The sequence below is a fragment of the Geotrypetes seraphini genome, chromosome 5 (genome assembly GCF_902459505.1).
Source record: "Geotrypetes seraphini chromosome 5, aGeoSer1.1, whole genome shotgun sequence".
Taxonomy (NCBI): domain Eukaryota; kingdom Metazoa; phylum Chordata; class Amphibia; order Gymnophiona; family Dermophiidae; genus Geotrypetes; species Geotrypetes seraphini.
The window spans coordinates 224,395,170-224,417,294 of record NC_047088.1 but is presented as its reverse complement, the minus strand read 5'-3'; the positions used below and the strand labels follow the sequence as shown (position 1 = coordinate 224,417,294).

The window sequence follows — 22,125 nt, the reverse complement described above, 5'->3', positions numbered from 1 at the left end:
GAAGAACAAATGGCTAAAAATGTAAAAAAGGGAGATAAAAATTTTTTCAGATATATTAGTGAAAGGAGGAAGATAAAAAATGGAATTGCTAGGCTAAAAGATGCTGGGAACCAATATGTGGAGAGTGCTGAGGAGAAAGCAAATATGCTAAACAAATACTTCTGCTCTGTGTTCACTGAAGAAAATCCTGGAGAAGGACCGAGATTGTCTGGCAAAGTTACATGAGAAAATTTGGAGTAGATTCTGCGCCGTTCACGGAGGAGGGTGTTTATGAGCAACTTGAAAAACTGAAGGTGGACAAAGCGATGGGACCAGACAGGATCCATCCCAGGATACTAAGGGAGCTCAGAGAGGTTCTGGCGAGTCCTATTAAAGACTTGTTCAACAAATCTCTGGAGATGGGAGTGATTCCTGGGGATTGGAGGAGAGCGGATGTGGTCCCTATTCATAAAAGTGGTCACAGGGATGAAGCAGGAAACTACAGGCCGGTGAGCCTCACTTCAGTTGTTGGAAAAATAATGGAAGTGTTGCTGAAAGAAAGGATAGTGTATTTTCTTGAATCTAATGGGTTACAGGATCCGAGGCAACATGGCTTTACAAAAGGTAAAACGTGCCAAACGAACCTGATTGAATTTTTTGATTGGGTGACCAGAGAGCTGGATCGAGGACATATGCTAGATGTAATGTACTTGGATTTCAGCAAAGCCTTTGATACAGTTCCTCATAGGAGGCTGTTGAACAAACTTGAAGGGCTGAAGTTAGGACCCAAAGTGGTGAACTGGGTCAGAAACTGGCTGTCGGACAGACGCCAGAGGGTGGTGGTTAATGGAAGTCGCTCGAAGGAAGGAAAGGTGACTAGTGGAGTCCCTCAGGGTTCGGTGCTGGGGCCAATCCTGTTCAATATGTTTGTAAATGACATTGCTGAAGGGTTAGAAGGAAAAGTGTGCCTTTTTGAAGATGATACCAAGATTTGTAACAGAGTAGACACCGAAGAGGGAGTGGAAAAGATGAAAAAGGATCTGCAAAAGTTAGAGGAATGGTCTAATGCCTGGCAACTAAAATTCAATGCAGAGTAATGCATTTGGGGATTAATAATAGGAAGGAACCGTATATGCTGGGAGGAGAGAAGCTGATATGCACGGATGGGGAGAGGGACCTTGTCCAAAAATCTAAAGGCGAAAAAACAGTGTGACAAGGCAGTGGCTGCTGCCAGAAGGATGCTGGGCTGTATAAAGAGAGGCGTAGTCAGTAGAAGGAAGAAGGTGTTGATGCCCCTGTACAGGTTATTGGTAAGGCCCCACTTGGAGTATTGTGTTCAGTTTTGGAGACCTTATCTGGCGAAAGACGTAAGAAGACTTGAGGCGGTCCAGAGGAGGGCGACGAAAATGATAGGAGGCTTGCACCAGAAGACGTATGAGGAGAGACTGGAAGCCCTGAATATGTATACCCTAGAGCAGGGGTGCCCAACACGTCGATCGCGATCGACAGGTCGTTCGCTCAGGCGACCCCAGTTGATCGCAGAGAGGGTTCCCTTCTTCTCTTCTTTTTTTTCCCATCCTGATTGGCCCGCCTCTTGAAGAACGCCGGCCAATCAGAGTGCTGGAAGGGCGGGGTGAAGGTCGGTGGGGGATGGAGCTCAGTGCACCACAAGAAATAGAAGCGCCTGTAATGATTGAGGTAAGAGCCGAGGCCTAGTGCTGCCCGATATACAATTTTAAAACCCCCAAAATCGGCCTCCCAATCAGTGGCGTACCGGGGGGGGAGGTCCGCCCCCGCCCCGGGTGCATGGCTTGGAGGGATGCACAGCCGTCCGGTCCTCCTGCCCTTCCTTTCCCCCGGTCCGCGCTCGGGGCTCGCACCTGCCTGGTCCTGTACCGCCGCCCAAATGGTGCTGTTGGTTATCGCCAGACTCGCGGGAGTTGACGGCACCATTCGAGCGTCGGTGTGGGACCAGGCAGGCGCGAGCCCCGAGCGTGGACCGGGGGAAAGGAAGGGCAGGATGACCCGGACCTGGCCGGCTGTGCACCCCTTCTAAATCCTTTGTACTTGTCTTTTATTCAGTTCCACTAATGAGCATTGTGACACATGGGGCAGTTCTTGAAGGTACTCTTCTGCATTTCTTTGTTTTCCTGTGCCTAAGTATTCTATTAATTTAACTTCCTTGTTCCTATGGGGATCTGCAAAGGGGACGAATGGGAGACAGCCGGTGGCAGGTGGTACTTTAGCAATTCTTGCAAGTTGCCATAGGCCTCAGGTCTTCCCTTTGCCTGGTCCTGCCCCTCCTCTGAGTCAGAGACAGGATTGGGGCAGAGGGAAGACAGCTCCTGAGGTCTATGGCAACCTGCAAGGATCGCTAAAGTACCAGCGATCGGAATTAGGTAAATGGATATGGGGAGGGCAGGCCTTCGGGAAGGGGGGTGCAGTCCTTCAAGGGGTAGTGCAGGCCTTCGGGGGGGGTGTCAACCTTTGGGGGGGAATGTGCAGACCTTCAAGGGGGGGTCAGGCCTTCGGGGGAGGGGGGTGTAAAGTGAAACACATGTACATTTCTTTTTCTGGGGGCCCTGGTGTAGAAGTACATGGAGGGAGAGAGAGAAGGGGTTCAAAGAGACGTACATATGCCGGACTTTGGGGAAAAGAAATAATGGGTCTTAAAAATAGAGGAGAGGGAGAGAGATGGTGGACAATGGGATTTAGGGAGGGAAGGAACAGACAGGGAAGAAGTTGGAAACAAGGGATGGTATGAAGGGAGGAATAGAGATACTGGATAGGAAGGTAATTGGGAAGAGAAAGGGAGAGATGGTGGACCCTGGGGGGTGGGGAAGGAGGGAGAGATGAAGGATGAAAGGGTAGTTGAGAACAGGTGATGAAAAAAAGGAAAGATGCCAGACTTGGGGGGAGGGAAGGGAAACAGAAGGGTTGGACAGAGATGGAAGATGGATGGTTAGCATGGTGAAAGAAGAAAACAACAAATGGGCAGGAGACCCTGGCAAGTGAGTTATCAGAAGACAACCAGAGCCTGAGACCAACAAGATTTGAATAATGTCCAGACAACAAAGGTAGAAAAAATGATTTTATTTTCAATTTAGTGATCAAAATGTGGCCATTTTGAGAATTTAAATCTGCAGTCTATATTTTGCACTATGGCCCCCTTTTACTAAACCACAATAGCGTTTTTTAGCGCAGGGAACCTATGAGCATTGAGAGCAGCGCAGGGCATTCAACGCAGCTCCCTGCGCTAAAACCTGCTATTGTCTATTTTTGTATGGTTGTTACTGAAGTGACATTGCATAAAGTCATCTGCCTTGATCTCTTTGAAAAAAAACCCAGAATATAAATGATAATTAACATTTTCTCTGCGTACAGTGTGCTTTGTGTTTTTAAAAATTTTATTGTTGGTAGATCATTTTGACTTGGTCATTTTAAAAGTAGCTCGCAAGCCCAAAAAGTGTGGGCACCCCTGCCCTAGAGGAAAGGAGAGACAGGGGAGATATGATTCAGACGTTCAAATACTTGAACGACTTGACCATGTTTCCCCACTCTTAATAGATGCGCATTGGTTACCTATTGGCCACAGGATCATGTTTAAAATATTGTTGCTTATTTTTAAGACATTGGCATTTAATGAGCCACAGTTCATTTCCAGATCACTGATTCCATACAAACCTAAACGTTCCCTACGATCATCTGAACAAAATCTACTCTCGGTACCGTCATTGAAGATTATTGGGACCAGAAGATCAGATATGTTTACAGTTATGGGCCCACAATGGTGGAATACTCTGCCTCAGTATATTCGATCTGAACAAGATATTGTAAAATTTAAAATACTGTTAAAAACCCACTTATTTAAAGATGCCTATGACTCTTAACATTAGTTTATTTTAACTAATTTAAAAATTTTATTATTTCATTAAATTGTGCTTTGGTTTTATAAATCCCTTCCTTGTGTTTTTCCCTTTTTTTCTAACCAATCCCAAATATTGTAACTTTTAACCCTATCCCTCAAACTCATGTCTGAATTGTTTTAAATTTGATATTTGAATTTATTTTGTAAGTTTCTTCTATCTAAATTATAATATGTACATCGCCTAGAAATTGTAATAGGCGATTCATCAAAAATTAAATAAACTTGAACCTTGAAGGGTATTAACATAGGACACAATCTTTTCCAGAGAAAGGAAAATGGTAAAACCAGAGGACATAATTTGAGATTGAGGGGTGGTAGATTCAGGGGCAATGTTAGGAAATTCTACTTTACGGAGAGGGTAGTGGATGCCTGGAATGCGCTCCCGAGAGAGGTGGTGGAGAGTAAAACTGTGACTGAGTTCAAAGAAGCGTGGGATGAACACAGAAGATTCAGAATCAGAAAATAATATTAAATATTGAACTAGGCCAGTACTGGGCAGACTTGCACGGTCTGTGTATGGCCATTTGGTGGAGGATGAGCTGGGGAGGGCTTCAATGGCTGGGAGGGTGTAGATGAGCTGGAGTAAGTCTTAACAGAGATTTCGGCAGTTGGAACCCAAGCACAGTACCGAGTAAAGCTTTGGATTCTTGCCCAGAAATAGCTAAGAAGAAAAAAAAAAAAATTAAATTGAATCAGGTTGGGCAGACTGGATGGACCATTCGGGTCTTTATCTGCCGTCATCTACTATGTTACTATGTTATTATGTAGGACGCCTACAGCTGCCTAAAATCGGGACGCACTTTGTAGAATCAGGGCCTTAGTGTGCAGCATCTAGGCACCTCCCCCTCCAGGTGTTGGAGCATTTTTAAAACTACCATGTTGCTGATTAACAATGAATATTTTAAAGAATATTTTCACATTGTTTACTGCATATAGTTACCATCTATCTTTATAGCTTAATTATGAACTTCCTTATCTTCCTGCTAGACCAGTCCAGAAAAATGGGTTATGCTCCCAACAACAGGTGGGCAGAGAAAGGTTAATGTACAAACTATTCTGCAGCTGTGGTATCTACATTGCTAAAGTCATGCAGGGCTTCTACCTGTTTGGCATATCTTTTAGTTTGGCATGTCTGACTTTCAAATCGAGTATCTTTAGTGCAGGAGGTGGACATTCCTGCCATTATGATTTTTCTATAGGAGGGTCTTGAGAGGCATATCTCTATCTGTTCCCTTAGGATGCAGGTCATGGCACTGGCCTGTTACTGGAGTCGAGTGACAGTTCTTTGGGGGGGAGGGTTTTCCCCAAAAGGCACCTTAACCATTCCATGTCAGTCAAGTAATCTGTTTTTTTGGCATTCTCTAGAGGGGATCTCTGTGATTGTTTGTACCTTAAACATTCTTAGTCTTGTTCTGCTACTTAAAAATTTGTTTCCTAAATCAGATCATCTATTCATTTAGCATGGTAATCTATCCATGCTCCAGCCTGGCCTGCGCCGCTTCTTGAATGGTTGCCATCAGAAAGCTCGCTCCTGCCAATATACCCTAGACCACCAGAATTTAAAAAGGTACTGGAGGGGTTAAAAATGATTATATTCGCTCCATAAGACGCACAGACATTTCCACCCACTTTTGGGGGGGAAAAAGTGCATCTTATGGAGCGAAAAGTACAGTAAGTTTGCAAACTCATCCTAGAAAAAGTGCTACATGCCTCATTGCTGGATATCACTAGTCACCTTTGAAGTACTCCTCTTGGGAAGTTATGCACCAACACTTAGTCCACCCTTCAAAGCAATTTTGAACTCTTTTTCTGGAATTCTCATCAGAGCTGTCATTGTATTATCCTTGATATCCTGAATGTCATCAAAATGTCTACCTTTCAATATTTCCTTTATCTTTGGGTAGAGAAAAGTCATTGGGGACCAGATCAAGTGAGTAAGGAGGTGGTTCCAATACAGTTATTTATTTTCTGGTTAAAATCTCCCTCAGAGACAGTGCTGTATGAGCTTTGTGCATTGTCATGAGTTAGTGAAAAGTTAAGGTCGTTTTCATTTAATTTTTTCATGCAGCCTTTTCAGCACTTCCAAATAGTAAACTTGGTTAACTGTTTGTCCAGTTGGTACAAATTCATAATGAACAATCCCTCTGATATCAAAAAAGATTAGCAACATAGTTTTGACGTTTGGTTGTGGAGAATTGGCTGACTTTGATTCAGGGTCATATTGGTGCACCTATGTTTCATCACCAGTGATAACATCCCAAAACATTGCCTTGCCTCTCCAAAAGGTCTTGGCAAACTTTGACTCTCTTTTGCTTTTGTTCATCGGTGAACTCTTTTGGGACAATTTTTGCAACATCTTTCTCATGCCATGATATTCAGTTAAGATTTTCCTATCTGTTTCGCTATCGATGTTTATGTGGTCTTCTATGCTTCTCACAGTCAGCCAACAATTTTGGCGCACAATTCAACAAATGTTTGCAATGTTTTTGTCAGTTCTGCTCGTTACTGGCCACCCAGACCTTTCTTCATCAGTGATGCTTTCTCTCCCCTCAGAAAACCATTTAATCCATTTGTACACTTCCGTTTCCTTCATGACATTATCCCCATAAACTTGGATTAACGTGTCCTTGATTTCACTTCCGCTCTTGTCAAGTTTAACCAGCAATTTAATGTTTGTTCATTGCTCTAATTCAAGCTCCAACATTCTCATGACAGCACACAAAAGCACTCAACAACAATAATGAAAGCCACTCAGCACTGCCACATGTCAACATGAGCACAGCTGTTAGACATTGATATACCAAGGTTATGAAACTTTACTCAGTTGTTTGTACAGTGCTGCCAACGTACGTCCATGATGGCAAGTTCGCAAACTTAATTGTCAAACCTCGTGTATCTGATACAGAATAATGTGCTTTCTCAGCATAAGTTATCGTAGTCCTAGGACTACTCTCACTGAGGTTTCCTTTGTCAACTCAAAGTTATTCTCATTAACTACAGCAGAATGATTGATTATGTAGATCTACCAAATGCTAGATGGCCGCTGAAGTAAAATTGTAGCTTATTTGGCTCATCTTGAAATTTACCTCAAGAGTATGACCTCTTAACATTTTTTCTTTCAACTCAGTGATGCTCTTCTTGAAGGTGGTAAAGAGTCCTGGAACATAGAAATATAGTATAATCTCATTATAATGGATTCACTTATAACAGAACCTCGTCTATAGCATATGAGGTCCGCTGGTCCCGGCCGTGTGCCTTTTTAAACATGCAGAAAACCATCGCATATAGCGGACTCGCATATAACAGACTTTCGGATATAACGGACAACCAATTTGGTCCCCAGAGCCACTTTTAGCTGTAGTTTTGTTCGGCTATAACAGACATGCAGGCTCTGCCTATAAGGCGCATAGAGTGCCAGTGATACAGTATCAAAATGCATCCCAGAAGAAAATGACAGATTATTTTTCTTAACCGGTACAGTACGACATAATGCTTTAGAACATCTTTTAGTGTTCTGGTTTTGCAATCATTTTGTGCCATACCAATGCTTTGCTGAGTTTTGTTATTGATGTTGCTGATATGCTTGTGCAGTGACTGTTGTTCATTGATTGTATGTTGTTTCAAGTTGACCTAAATAAAGTTTTGTGTGTTTTTTAAATGCAACTCTGGATGTAATGGACTGTTTTTCTAGGACCCCTGAAGTGCGTTATAACAAGATTATACTGTACCTACTGAATTTGAATTTATAAGACACCAGCATTACTATGATGATTATAAGAAACATAGAAACATGACGGCAGATAAAAGCCGAATGGCCCATCCAGTAGAGTGTCTTTAGGGTATAATAGGTTATTATCTGTTCCCAGAGGGCTCACACTAACCTATAAAGGAATTAAGGTGGGATATGTACCTGGGTCCTGTTTGTTTAAAGTCCAGTTAACTGACTAGGCTGCCCCTCTGTTCTGCAGGGATGTCAGTGTGGCCATTTTTGTACAAATTATGCCAGACAGGTATATTTGTGCCTGCCTTTTTGGCATTCGTGCTTTAGATGTTTCATTTTAGAAATCTATTCATTTTCATGTCTTCACATATTTTTGAACAGGAAGTTATGATGTGAGCAGGATGTCTCAATTTGGTCTTGGATGTTCTTTTGAAAATGCTGCTCTCTATATATTTTGAGAAAGCAAAAGAAATAGTTATTCACTTAGTATGCAATTGTTACCTCTTTGTTTTTGAAAATATGCACCATAAGATTGCTAGTTCCCAACAGTGTGAATGCATACATGCATATTTAATGATAAAGAAGAACTGTTTTCAGAAAAAAAAATATGGATTCTTACAACCCATTCAGCCTTGCCCCACCCTCTCTCAAGAGCTACATAGCTTGTTTACTGTGAATTAGTCTTGGCTGTGTCAAAGAGAAGCTCACAGAGAAAATAACTGAGCTTGGTGCTAAGTATGAAAAGCTTCCCCTAGTTGCCAAACTAGGTTACATGATTTATCAGTGTTAATTATGGAAAATATTAAATATGAAGGCCACTGATGAGTTGGATAATTATCCATACAGGTGGAATGACTAGCAATAATGATGCCAAACATTTGTCAACCGTGTAATAAAATTATTTGTATAATGGATTTAAGCACTTTTGATAGGTAGAAATGATGTAACTATGAGGATTGACAGTAGTTATCCAAATCCAGAAATAATTGGCTAAATGGGAATCTTTGTCATATTTGTAAGCTTTTGGTATTGAAAACCTGGCATGACATCAAAAACTTAAAATAAATTACTAAAACTTGCTCTCGGATACATTTACAATTTTTATGAAGTTGTTTTAGTCCTGCATTCTTCATATGTGTCCTAGAATCACCCAAGGCATTCTGCAATTTGCATGAAAAATACTTTCTGACAAATCTTAATGCTTAAATTAAATATATTCTAAACACTTGTTGTTAATATTTGTATTCATATTTATTACAGGTGGTTCAGGACCATCACCTTCCATAACCATAGCTGGTATAAATCAACCTGCCATAACAAAGACTACATCTCTTCTTCAGGATGGAGTTATTGTCACCACTACAGCTGGAAACTCACTGCAGAGTCAACTTCCTATGAGGAATGTGTTTCCCTTTATTGGCCAGGAGCATCCACTTCATTTTCCACAGAACAACTCTTCAAACAACAATCTTCCACACCTTTTGAATCCAAACCTTGTCACTTCTGTACCTATCTCTTTACCAGTGAATCAACAACATCTCCTAAGCCAGAATGTATTCAGTATGCTCCAGCCTTCAACAGGAGAAGGCAAGTCTGAGGTCAATCTCAACCCTTTAGGTTTTCGCAGCCCAAATGTAAATGCAGCATTAGCTTTTCTATCCAGTGATATGGATGGGCAAGCATTTCAGCCTGTTCATTTTCAGCTTCTAGCAGCTTTGCTTCAGAACCAAGCTCAAGCAGCATCTATGCTTCCCCTACCATCTTTAAACATGCCCATTTCAGATCTGTTTCAGCAGCAGCAAAACAATCCTATAGCTCCTCAAGCACAGATGGCAGTCCTTCCAGACCATTTGCAAACCAATCAGTCAAACAGCAACAAACCCGAAACCCTTTCAGTCAACCCCATAGGGAACCCTTTGCCAAACTTTTCAGGCAGTGGCACTGCTTCTAACCCCCTGCTCCTCCAAGCTGTCCTTGGGTCCTCAGGATTAATGGGTTTGAATCCCCAGCTATTGGGAGGTGTCCTGAACTCTTCATTGGGCAGCACAATTAATCATCCAGAGGTTTCTATAGCAACTTCTTCCCAGGCTACCACTACCACAACTACTACATCATCAGCAATGGCAGCACTGACTGTCTCAACGCTTGGTGGGACAGCAGTGGTGTCAATGGCAGAAACATTGCTGAACATATCTAATAATGGTGGGAATGCATCTGGTCCAGCTAAACTCAACAGTAACTCTGTGGTGCCACAACTACTTAACCCTCTACTGAGGACAGGTTTGCTTGGTAAGTTGCATTTTCTCAAAGATTTAAAAAGGGAACATCTTATTTTATTTTTTTTTTTACTTTTTATAGGTTCTAAAAGTATTTTGTATGCCAATTTGCTTATTAGTCTCAATATACTGAAAAATAAATTGTTTCTAAAATCAATTGCAGAAAAATAACAGAATTGTTTTCCAGTTTAATTCTGAAAACATTAGTTTCTGTTATCTTTTTGTTTTAATTCTGATGCCACTTAAACCAAACATACATATTAAAATACAATTAAGTAAATGTACTGATTTTATTTTTTTAACCCTCTTTGATGGGTATGTTTTTGAAAATAGTATATGTGGTGGCATCACAGGGTTAAGATGAGTAGCTGTGTAGTAGATGCATATGTATATTTATCAACAGAACCAAAGGGAAATGTGGAATCATCCTGTAAAGTTAAGTATAAATACACATAAATAAAATATGCAGTTAATTGAGTCATGTTAGCGTTATTTGACTTTATTAATCTTCCCAGATAAAATAGTTTTACAGTTTTTTCCTTTTTTTCAACTTAGCTTACAATTTATTAATTTTGAACAAAGTTGTTTTGCGCTTATAGCCTTACATAATATACTAAAAGTAACAGCCCCCACATGAATATTTTCCTTTGGTTGGTGAAACTGAAATAGCCAAATATTCCAATCGAATGAATCAATATTAAAGTAGAGCATTTGAAAAGTTCCAGTAATAAGTAGTAATGAGAAAACTGAGAACATTTTTCTGGAAGTTGTGGTACTGGTAGGAAAAGTTCTGAACCTTTTGTTTTGGCATTGTCCTAGAAACCACAAGAACTCTGAAAGCCTGATTCACAAAGCTTTTGTCCCCATTGACAGAACCTGGGAGAAAAGCCTTAGTCAATCAGCCCATAATTGACCCGAGAGGTTAATTTTAACATTAAGAAATTACTACCAGATACTTTAAAATTAAGCAGTATTGTCATTCTTCTGGTTTTAGGATTGTCATGTATAATATTCTGTTTTAAAGTATCATAGCATAGAGATAATGGGCTAGCAAAGTAGCCAATGCTGAGTGTTTAAATAGAGGGTTTCTGATACATGTGGTAAAGAGGTTCCACATCTGGAGTTCATGCCCAGGAAAATGATCTAGATGTCATTGTTGCTTATATATTGAAACCCTCTGCTCACTGTACAGCAGTGGCTAAGAAAGCATCATGAATGAAAACTTGACTCATGTTTAATAAAATTGTTTTTCTTTTTTAACCTGTTAGTGAGCTGAGTGTTTTTAGCTGCATGGTTGTTTTCTTTAGCCCCCTTCGCTACCACATAGCATATGCCATATATCATTGTGGCTTGCACTTCCATGATAGTGTCATAGCATACATCAGTTTGTTCCCAAGTGGCAAGAGAGAGCAAGGAGGCTGCAAATGGGAGGGTAGTACTACTGCTAAAACAATCCTTTTCAGGAATCGAGGAGGAAAGGACTAGGATGAAAGAGTGAGGGGGCTTATATATGTAGCAGAGGAAGTGAATGAGTTAAAAACAACATAAATGCAAAAACTTTTAGAAGCCAGGAAAAAATCAAGTTTTTTTTATTTATGAATTTTTAGGTACCTTATTTTGGATTTGTCCTTTTATTTTATTGTTTTAGGGACCCTTTTACTAAAGCTTAGTGCTAAATGCTAAGAAGCCTATAGGTATAAAATGGGCTTTTTAACATTTAGCACATGCTAAGCTTTAGTAAATATGCCCCTTATTTTTAGACGTTTTCCTATTTAGATGTTTTCTTATCTAATCTCTCTTCCTTCTCCAACATCTGTATACACTTGAGAGAAAAATAAGAACACCAAGCTAAAAGAGAAAAAGCAAGTAACAAAAAATGAAGAAAAAAATCAATAAGCAAAGCATATCTTTAATCTCAACAATAAGAAATAAACAGGAAAAAAAAGAGTACAGGAGGACAATCTCTTCTATAGAAGGAAAACAAAAAAGAAATTGTACCAAACAGTCTTCAATTTAAATCTTACATGCCAGACATTCCCTTTAAACTATTTGGGATCTAGAAATAGGAGTAGAAGCTAATGCAGACATAGGAGTTGGAACAGTTGTTGCTTTCAGAAAATTCCTTGAATTAGTGGGATCAAGAAAAACATACAATTTACCATTAACTTTTACAAAACATTTACAAGGAAAATGAAGGGAAAAAAAGGTTCTGCAAAATCAAATGGTTGTGGTTTCAGAGCCATAAAGACCTCATACCTCTGCTGCATAACTCTGTAGAAGTAAGGAAATACTGATATATTATAATCCAAGAAATTCTGATTAATATAACGAAAATCCAATTTCACACACTAGTTCTGATCAGATTCCAAGGCAAAGGTCATTATGAGAGTTGCTTTAGCTTTAGCTGATCCTTCCAGAAAACCTGTAAAGTCCAAAGTAGTAGACTGCAAACCCTCCCTAATTTCTTAGGGGCCTTTTTACTAAAGTCAAATATATGCTAATTTATTTATTCCCATGTATATACATAACAAATTTAAAATCATACAATAAAAGAATCTCTCAATTTAGTAAATATTTTGAAAGCCACGTTTACATAATTCAGTACTGATTCTTTAAGTGACGCCTGAAACAGCTGACACCTAAAAATAAAATGGTGTCTGCTCCGTGTCAGTCATGTTTAGGTGCCAGTTCAAGAATCGTGGCTACTGGCCTCTAACGATGAACTTGGGCACTGGTAATATAGGCCAGGGTTTTAAAGGCCTACATTTCTGGTGCCCAGGGTTATCATAAAAACGTACCTAGAGATGCTTAGAGACACCTAAGGCCATCTCCGCCCCTAAACACAACTTCTTAGGCATGCAGCATCACTAAGCGCTGCTAGGCGCTTGGGTGATAGCCACTAATAATTGTTTTTTAATCTGCCTTTAATGTCGATTAAAACACTTAAGTTAGGCGCCAGCAAGTACAATCTAGGCACCTGCTGACACCTAACTTTAAATGGCCCTTACAGAATTTCCCTCTTCCTGTCTAAATTTCTTATAGGAAGAGAGCCATCAAATAGATCAAGCTAAAGAATTCCACAAATGTGGTTAATAACCAGACATTGTTCTATTTCTATGATATTGCAGTCTTGCCAGTGAAATTCTAGAAAAAGCTAACTGTATTTCATTCTTCTACTTCAGTTCCTTGTGATTCTGGGCAAATCGCTTAACCCTCCATTTCCCCAGTCACAAAATAAGTACCTGTATGTAATATGTAAACTGCTTTAATTCTAAAGCACAGAAAGGCGTTTTATTAAAAATCCCATCCTCTTTTCACTGTCCAGGCCATACATAGCATTATGCATTTGAGCTGGCGCCATACCATATAGGCATGACATGATTAGTCCAGTTTCTTTCCCAAATTAATTTAACTTCCACATTCTGTAACACCTATAAGCTATGTCTTCTTCCCCATACCCCGAACTACACCTATGTAAATTAGTGAAAAAAATGTTACTCCTGGAACCAATCATGAATCTACATTGGACACATGAATGCTTAAGTAGAGGTGAAACCTGGGGATGAGCAATTGATATTGCAGCCAAGGACAGTGGATTATGATATCCCCCATCCTGACTGATAAAAAGCTGGATGCCTGGAAAACCAGAAATAATATGGCGGCAGTATGTTAGCAGCCAGAATCCGCTCCGTCGTGCCTTACAATCTTCAATAAGAATTTACCTTTTCAGCTCAGAATACTGACAATGCCCCATAACAAGTATAAGAGCTTTCTTTGGGTGGTCCTCTCCATGCCCAGACAAGAATCGATGGACTGCTTTCTGACCAGCTCACCAGCCAGTATTGAAGGGGGAAGGAACCCAGTGGTAACTCCGAAGGAGGGAGCCACTGGAGTTGTGGGGCTTGAGATCTCGTTGTCCCCCCCAGCAGCCCGATTGCCACGTAATCTGGCAGGAGAAGATGCTGAGAGCGTGAGTGCCGAGCTCCTGATGAGTCCAACACCCTCACGCAGTGGGGGAGCCAAACACCGACCTGAATGCCAAGTCTTCAACATTTCAAGAAGTGGAGGAAAACCGCTCTTCAAGGGTGACTCTGGATGGCATTTGGCAAGTGCTTCAGTAGCTAGAAGCTGCTGCTACTAAATCCGCTGGCGATATTTCACTTATCGTAAGTAAACTTGATGATCTTTCAGCTTTTGTTCATAATATTCAAATTGAAACTAATACAAAGTTTGATCAAATTAATAAAGAAATAGCCTTAATTCAAAATCTTTCAGGAACATTTGTCAAGGACAGACTTTTCTTTCAGAAGAAAATTGAGCAGTTGGAGAACTATAATCTTAGAATATTGAATTTTCCTAAATCCTCAATACCTACTCCTCTGATATGTTTTAAATGTACCTGATTGAAAATTTAGTTTCCTAAGGACTCAATTCCACCTATCAATAGGATATATTACCTTCCAAAGAAAGTTGACATTTCTTCTCGAGATAATCAGACTGAGAAATCACAACCTATTGATTTAAATGATTTAACTGATATATTGGAAAACTCCCAAGAAGAGATTGAGTATCATGGCACAATGATAATATCCTTTGTCTTTGAGCAAGATCATAACGCAGTAATGAGAATATTTTTTCGATATTCTCAAAGTTTGTTTTTGGGTCAGAGAATTTGGATCTTTCCTGACGTGACAAAGTCCACCCAAGATCGGAGGAAGTTATTCTTAGCCATGAGGGAAGACGTAAAAAGTTTGGGAGGTACATTTCTGCTTAGTTATATCCCTGTAAATGTTCAACAAGATATACTTGGATTAAATATGTTTTTTTTATGTTTCTGAGCATTTCCGTAGTTTTCTGGACACTAAGAAAATGCTGTAGGGCAGTCTAAAAAAATTTTGGTCAATTATAAACACGTTAAGCCTATTCAACTATATATTCATTGTCTAGAAATATGAGATCTCCTTGTCTTTTTCTTTGTTTCCTAAATGTATTGAGGACTTTCTAAGAGTTTAAAAAATATGTTTAATACCTACATTTTCAAATGTTGCATATTTTAAGGTATTATTTTTGTTCAATTTCTTTCTGTTTGGTTTGGAGACTCTATTTTCTTTTTATACTCTGGTTTTCTGTAACAAGTGGATTCTTGTGAATTTATTTGAAAAAGCATTAAAAAAAAAGCTGGATGCCTGAAACACATCAGAACAATTATAGAGGTGTCAGTCTCAAGCAATTGCTTAATGAATTGTATGGAGAGAGGGAAGATCCTCAGGTACCATGGAATGCAGTCCAAGACCAAAAAAATGTGGCTCAAAGATGCAGAAATATTTTCCGTTGTTTTGAGTGTCATAGGCATGATCAAAAGAAGTTTCAAGACCAATATCTTCTGTCGCCTTCCACTCAACCAGTTTCTGGCCCAGTCCATCACTTTGGGGCCCATCCCAAGTGCACTCAGTTTATTTATTAGACGCCTGTATTCTACCTATGGAATTACGTGTTCCCTCACAGAGACGTTTCTGTAAATAACATGCTTGTTTTCTAAGAAACATAATGCCTGTGAAAGAAAGCTGAAAGAAGGAAGAATATAGCTGAAGAAAGTCTTCCTTACTAGAAATGTGAATGAGCATATGGAGATAAAATAAACTTTGTTGTGCTTCATGTTTCTGTGTTTGGCATGTGCTTTTTCCTCATCTAAAATAAAATCATGCAGATGTGCAGAATTAATATAAGTTGACATGTATTTTTTTTCTATTTGGGGGAATTATAGGAGATATGGCATCGGTGAATAACCATCAGCTGACTCACCTCCAGTCGCTGTTAAACAACCCCCAGATGTTTCCTTCAAATCAACAGCAACAGCAGCTTCTTCAAGGGTATCAGAATCTCCAGGAATTTCAAGGACAGCCTTCTTCAGCTGGGCCTGCTAATAATCCAAACCCCATGGCCTGTCTGTTTCAGAACTTTCAGGTAATGATCTAATTCTTTCAGGATAATTAAAAGAAAAGTCGTGAGCATAATGTGTTACTTTTCTTTTTCATTACTGAAAACTACTTCAAATTACAAATTGCTGTTGCTATTTGTGCAGTGTTGCCTGGTGTACATAGCACTTTACAGACAGTCCCTGCTTCTTGAAGCTGACAGTCTAATAAAGACAGAGAGAAAGATAATAAACATAGACAAAACATAAGGAGAGGCTTTAAATTAAAACAGTGGAATTAAGGAGTGAAGCCTCTTGAGAATTTGAAGCCAATGTAATGAAATATGACTATGTAATACACAACACAATGTAGCTCACTTTGATTAGTTTTATTTACCTGCCTTTCTAAAGATTCATGGATTAAAAAAGTTAACCTATGATGAAGTAAGCAAATAATTTGAAAAAGCATTGTAAGATTTTTTAAAAAGTGCACTAATAACAAAATGTGTACCAAAACATGAAAAAACCTTTCTCAAAACTTACTGGACTTTTTTTTTTTACATCAGAAGATCAATAGTAAAATTCATAAGTTTATATTGCTTTTAAGCAATGTAACTTGCAGCTCTAACCACTGAATTAAGTGGAGGCTTCCTGGTCTGTCCCATGATCCCCACTACCGTGGTCTGCCAGACTCAAGAACCCAAGTCCCAGCCCCCTATCTTGGTTCATAGACTATTCCACCATGGACCAAGAAGTTAAATTTCAGATGATAGAAGAACATGAATCAAGCTTTCAAGGCCTTAACATCTCCCTGCATTGGGGAATAATAGCTAATCCCTTCATTTAAATGAGATTGCAAAGAAGTATGCCAATTTTTTAGCACATATTTTTACTCATGTTTTTTTAACATATCTTTGTTTTTGGGTGGGTGGGGGGTTAAAACTTTTACATTTAACTCACAAAAATCATAGGGTCAATATTCAGCAGGACTTATCCGTGAGGAAAATGCACCAGATCCATATCTAGAGTTTCAGTGGCAGCATCTGAATGATTCTGCTGAAAATTTGGTCAATGTTTTGGCAATATCCAGATAGTGATGGGTCAGTTTAGGAGCATAGCAGGCATTTACTTGGTGAGGAGCAATAGTTTATCTTCTATCCCAGTATCTGTCCAGATATAGTTAGGACAGCAAAGTTTGTTAATTTCCCTAATACAGTATCTGTTAACATTTGATCAGTCTGTTCATTCTGACCAGGCAGATGGTAGTATATTCCAACCACTATTCTCTTTCCATTCACACATGGAATTTCTTTTCATAAGGATTCAACATTATAATATGTTTCCTGCAGCATTTCCATTCCCTCTGTAATATATGATACCATCCCCTTCCAATTTGATCACCCTATCATTGTAAAGTATCAAAATATCTTGTTTGGGTATCCTACTTCCACCAGGTTTCTGAGATGCCTATTATATCTCCCACTGTTTATAGTGCTATATACTCTTACATCTTGTTTTGTGAGGCTTCTATCATTTTTATACAGACATTTTAAAGTGTATTTTTTATTTGTCTACAATTTGCAGTCTTAACTCAATGGCTGTGCTTCCCTTAAAGGCATCTGGCTTATTGTTGCCTTTGTTGCAAACCTTCTATCAGAATGCCATATCTCCTACATTTTGATAGCATTTTTCAAAGATACCTCACGCCAAACCATGTGCTCCTAAGTGACTGTCAGCTTTCCCCCAGGTTCTATTTAAAAGCTGCTCAACCTCCTTTTTAAAAGTTAGTGCCAGCAGCCTGTTTCCCCCTAGTTAAGGTGGAACTATCTTTCTGGAATAGGCTCCCCCTGCCCCAGAATGTTGCCCAGTTCCTCATAAATCTAAATCCCTTTTATCTTACAATACCATCTCATCTATGCATGGAGACTGTGGAGCTCTGCCTGTCTCATGTGTCCTGTACATGAGAATACTACTCTGGAGGTTCTAGATCACCTTGACGGACACAATCTGATGAGGACCAGCCAGCACGGCTTCAGCAAAGGAAGATCTTGCTTGACGAACTTGCTGCACTTCTTCGAGGGAGTAAACAGTCAGATAGACAAGGGTGACCCGGTCGGCATTGTATATCTGAATTTTCAGAAGTCATTCGACAAGGTCCCGCATGAACGACTACTTTGAAAAATTGCAAGCCATGGAATCGAGGGTGAAATCCTCACGTGGATTAAAAACTGGTTGGCGGATAGGAAAAAGAAAGTGGGAGTAAATGGACAATACTCGGACTGGAAAAGCATCACCAGTGGAGTGCCGCAGGGTTTGGTGCTTGGACCCATGCTTTTCAACATATTTATAAATGATCTAGAAATTGGTACGACAAGTGAGGTGATTAAATTTGCAGACAGTACGAAGTTATTCGTAGTAGTGAAGACGCAGGAGGATTGCGAACGTGATATAAACACGCTCAAGAAATGGGCCGCGACATGGCAAATGAGGTTTAACGTGGATAAGTGTAAGGTGATGCATGTCGGTAACAAAACTTTTATACACGAATACAGGATGTCCGGTGCAGTATTCGGAGAGACCCCCCAGGAAAGAGACTTGGGAGTACTGGTCAACAAGTCAATGAAGCTGTCCGCGCAATGCGCGGCAGCGGCGAAAAGGGTGAACAGAATGCTAGGAATGATTAAGAAGACGATCACGAACAGATCGGAGAAGGTTATCATGCCGCTGTACCAGACCATGGTATGCCCCCACCTGGAATACTGCATCCAGCACTGGTCGCCGTACATGAAGAAGGACACAGCACTACTCAAAAGTGTCCAGAGAAGAGTGAGTAAAATGGTTAAGGAGCTGGAGGAGTTGTCGTACAGTGAGAGATTAGAGAAACTGTGCTTATTCTCCCTTGAAAAGAGGAGACTGCGAGGGGACATGAGCGAAACATTCAAGATAATGAAGGGAATAGACTTAGTAGATAAAGACAGGTTGTTCACCCTCTCCAAGGTAGAGAGAATGAGAGGGCACTCTCTAAAGTTAAAAAGGGGATAGATTCTGTACAAACATAAGGAAGTTCTTCTTCATCCAGAGAGTGGTAGAAAACTTGAACGCTCTTCCGGAGACTGTTATAGGGGAAAACACCCTCCAGGGATTCAAGACAAAGTTAGAGAAGTTCCTGCTGAACCAGAATGTACGCAGGTAAGGCTAGTCTCGGGGCACTGGTCGACTGGTCTGACCCAGCAGCGGCAATTCTTATGTTCAACTGACTACCTAAGAACTTAAATTTGGCTTCCAGAACCTACCTTCCACACTTTGTTATTGACACTCAAATGTACCAAGACAATAGAAACATAGAAATAGACGGCAGATAAGAGCCACGGCCCATCTAGTCTGCCCACCGCAATGACCCTTCCCCACCTGACTCAGTGAATAGATCCCACGTGTCTATCCCATTTGGCCTTAAAATAAGAACATAAGAACATAAGCAGTGCCTCCGCTGGGTCAGACCATAGGTCCATCCTGCCCAGCAGTCCGCTCCCGCGGCGGCCCAAACAGGTAACGACCTGTCTAAATCACCAGTAGGTGCCCCCATGCCTCCTTGGTTTCCTAATTGAGTCCTATCTTCCTATCAAAGTCCTAGCCCTCCGGTCTTGCATCTGCACGACCTGGTTGGGTTTCTACATTTATTTTCTGGTTAGCTTTCTCAGTATCCCACGATCCCTTTATCCCTCAGGAATCCATCCAGTCTCTGCTGGCCTCAGTGACATGAAGTGGAAGATTGTTCCAGCGGTCAACTACTCTTTCAGTGAAAAAGAATTTCCTGGTGTCACTGTGCAGTTTCCCTCCCCTGATTTTCCACGGGTGCCCTCTGGTTGCCGTGGGACCCTTGAGAAGGAAGATATCTTCTTCCACTTCGATGCGACCCGTGAGATACTTGAACGTCTCGATCATGTCTCCCCTCTCTCTGCGTTCCTCGAGTGAGTAGAGCTGTAACTTATCCAGCCTTTCCTCGTACGGGAGATCCTTGAGACCCGCGATCATTCGGGTGGCCATTCTCTGGACCGACTCTAGTCTCAGCACATCTTTTTGGTAATGCGGCCTCCAAAATTGCACACAGTACTCCAGGTGTGGTCTCACCATGGATCTATACAATGGCATAATGACTTCAGGCTTACGGCTGACGAAACTCCTGTGTATGCAACCTATGATTTGCCTTGCTTTGGAGGAAGCTTGCTCCACTTGATTGGCAGCCTTCATGTCCTCACTGACGATCACCCCTAAGTCACGTTCTGCTTCAGTTCTTGTTAGGATCTCGCCATTTAGGGTGTAAGTCCTGCATGGATTTTGGCTGCCCAGGTGCATGACTTTGCATTTTTTGGCATTGAAGCTGAGTTGCCAGGACCTAGACCAGCGCTCCAGTAGTAGTAGGTCGTGCATCATGTTGTCGGGCATTGAATTTTTGTCTGTTGTACTCTTGGCCACTACATTGCTTAGTTTGGCATCATCAGCGAATAATGTTATTTTACCTCGGAGCCCTTCTGCCAAGTCTCTTATGTAGATGTTGAACAGGATCGGGCCCAGGACGGAGCCCTGTGGCACTCCACTGATCACCTCCGTCGTTTCGGAGGGAGTGCCATTCACCACTACCCTCTGAAGCCTACCCTCAAGCCAGTTCCCAATCCATTTCGTCAACGTGTCTCCCAATCCTATAGAACTCATCTTGCTCAGCAACCTGCGATGTGGTACGCTATCGAATGCTTTGCTGAAGTCCAGGTATACGATGTCCAGGGACTCCCCAACATCCAGCTTTCTCGTCACCCAGTCAAAGAAGCTGATCAGGTTGGATTGGCAGGATCTCCCCTTAGTAAATCCATGTTGACGGGGATCCCGTAGATTCTCCTCGTTCATGATCGTATCCAATTGGCGTTTGATTAGAGTTTCCATTAGTTTGCTCACTATTGATGTGAGACTCACCGGTCTGTAGTTTGCTGTCTCCATCTTGGAGCCTTTCTTATGAAGTGGAATGAAGTGCAATGGTCGCCTCCCTAGCACTGTCTAAAATTTTATTTAGGTAATGCATAAGGTCTGTCACCTTCGTATCAGGCAGGCAAGTGACCAAGAGTTCCTTATGCCCACTACCAACCCAGCTATCTACATGCCTCATGACTGAATCTCCAATTAAATGGACACCCTTACCCTTTCTGGGACAAAGCCCCTGGAGGCACATCCTTGGTGTGAAAGGATATTGCATCCCCTGGAGGGCAGGTCCTTGCTACAGGATTGCTTCCTGCTCCACCAAGGTGGTGCTGTCCTTTAAGGTGACTTCTCCAAGGCAGTACAAAGGCTGCCAGATAAGTGTTGGAAGATACCTCACTAGCTATGAATTCAAAAGTAGAACTGATGTAGGTCCAGATGAAAGAACATGCAGCAAAGCTGGAAGTTAGATTGTTGGACTCAAGTACGAATAGGAGTAAGAAAAAGGGGCAATAAAAATATCGAGTATTTACAGAGATCCTCATTTGTTCATTATATAAAAGTTTACTTAACAATTGGCATTGATCACATGAATGAAAGTTTTTTATGCCGATGATGTGGGAGGTGGCGGTCGAGCATTTGTAGGCTCACCATTAACACGAGGCATTTTCTTTCATTCATAGTGATTTGCTCAGGAATTCTCTAAGTTTGTCATGTGTTCTTGGGCACTGCAAGAGTTCCTTTGCCCTCACAGGAGCTTCCCTGTGACAAGTGACAAACATGTCCTTAAAGTAAGCCTACATAATTCTTGTCATGTGGTAAAATGCAGGTTTATTTTATGTTTTTTTTATCCATTGAGATTATTTGTATGATTGATATTACTCTTGTATTGTTAATTATATTAGAATGTTTTATTTATACTTATTTCAATATGTGTGAGAGCGTTATTTTGTCATTCACTTGTTATTTTATGGATGCTTTCTATTCATTACTCATTTTTTATTAATTAATTGTGGCCCCCTTTTTATCGAGCCTCATTAGGGTTTTTTTTTAATCACCAATCACTGTGGTAAAAGCTCCAATGCTCATAGAAATGAGCGTCGGAGCTATTACTTCAGCAGCTGGTGATTTTTTTTAAACCCTAATGCAGCTTGATAAAAGGGAGCCTGTACTTTTAATACAGTATTCACATTTTGTATATTTTTGTGGGTTCTTTTTCTTTATTACATTTCTATTTATTTTATATGTTTTATATTTATATTTTAGATTCCTAAAGCAGACATTTTAGCCGTGTCAAGTCAGAAGATCCTAATACAGAATTTATGAAGTGTTACTGTTGCTT

The 22,125-nt window shown here is 40.6% G+C and overlaps 1 protein-coding gene across 5 annotated transcripts in view; it reads left to right on the top strand.

The window, feature by feature from the left end:
- Positions 1-22,125, top strand: part of MBD5 (methyl-CpG binding domain protein 5) — a 271,962-nt gene that overhangs the window by 209,834 nt on the left and 40,003 nt on the right. For 3 of the 5 annotated variants that reach the window (XM_033947317.1, XM_033947316.1, XM_033947318.1), the window contains 2 exons: positions 8,889-9,917; positions 15,669-15,868. In XM_033947317.1, the coding sequence (XP_033803208.1) occupies positions 8,889-9,917; positions 15,669-15,868 (1,229 nt within the window). The remainder of the gene's footprint in view (positions 1-8,888; positions 9,918-15,668; positions 15,869-22,125) is intronic. The other 2 variants (XM_033947320.1, XM_033947319.1) reach the window with 1 other exon arrangement.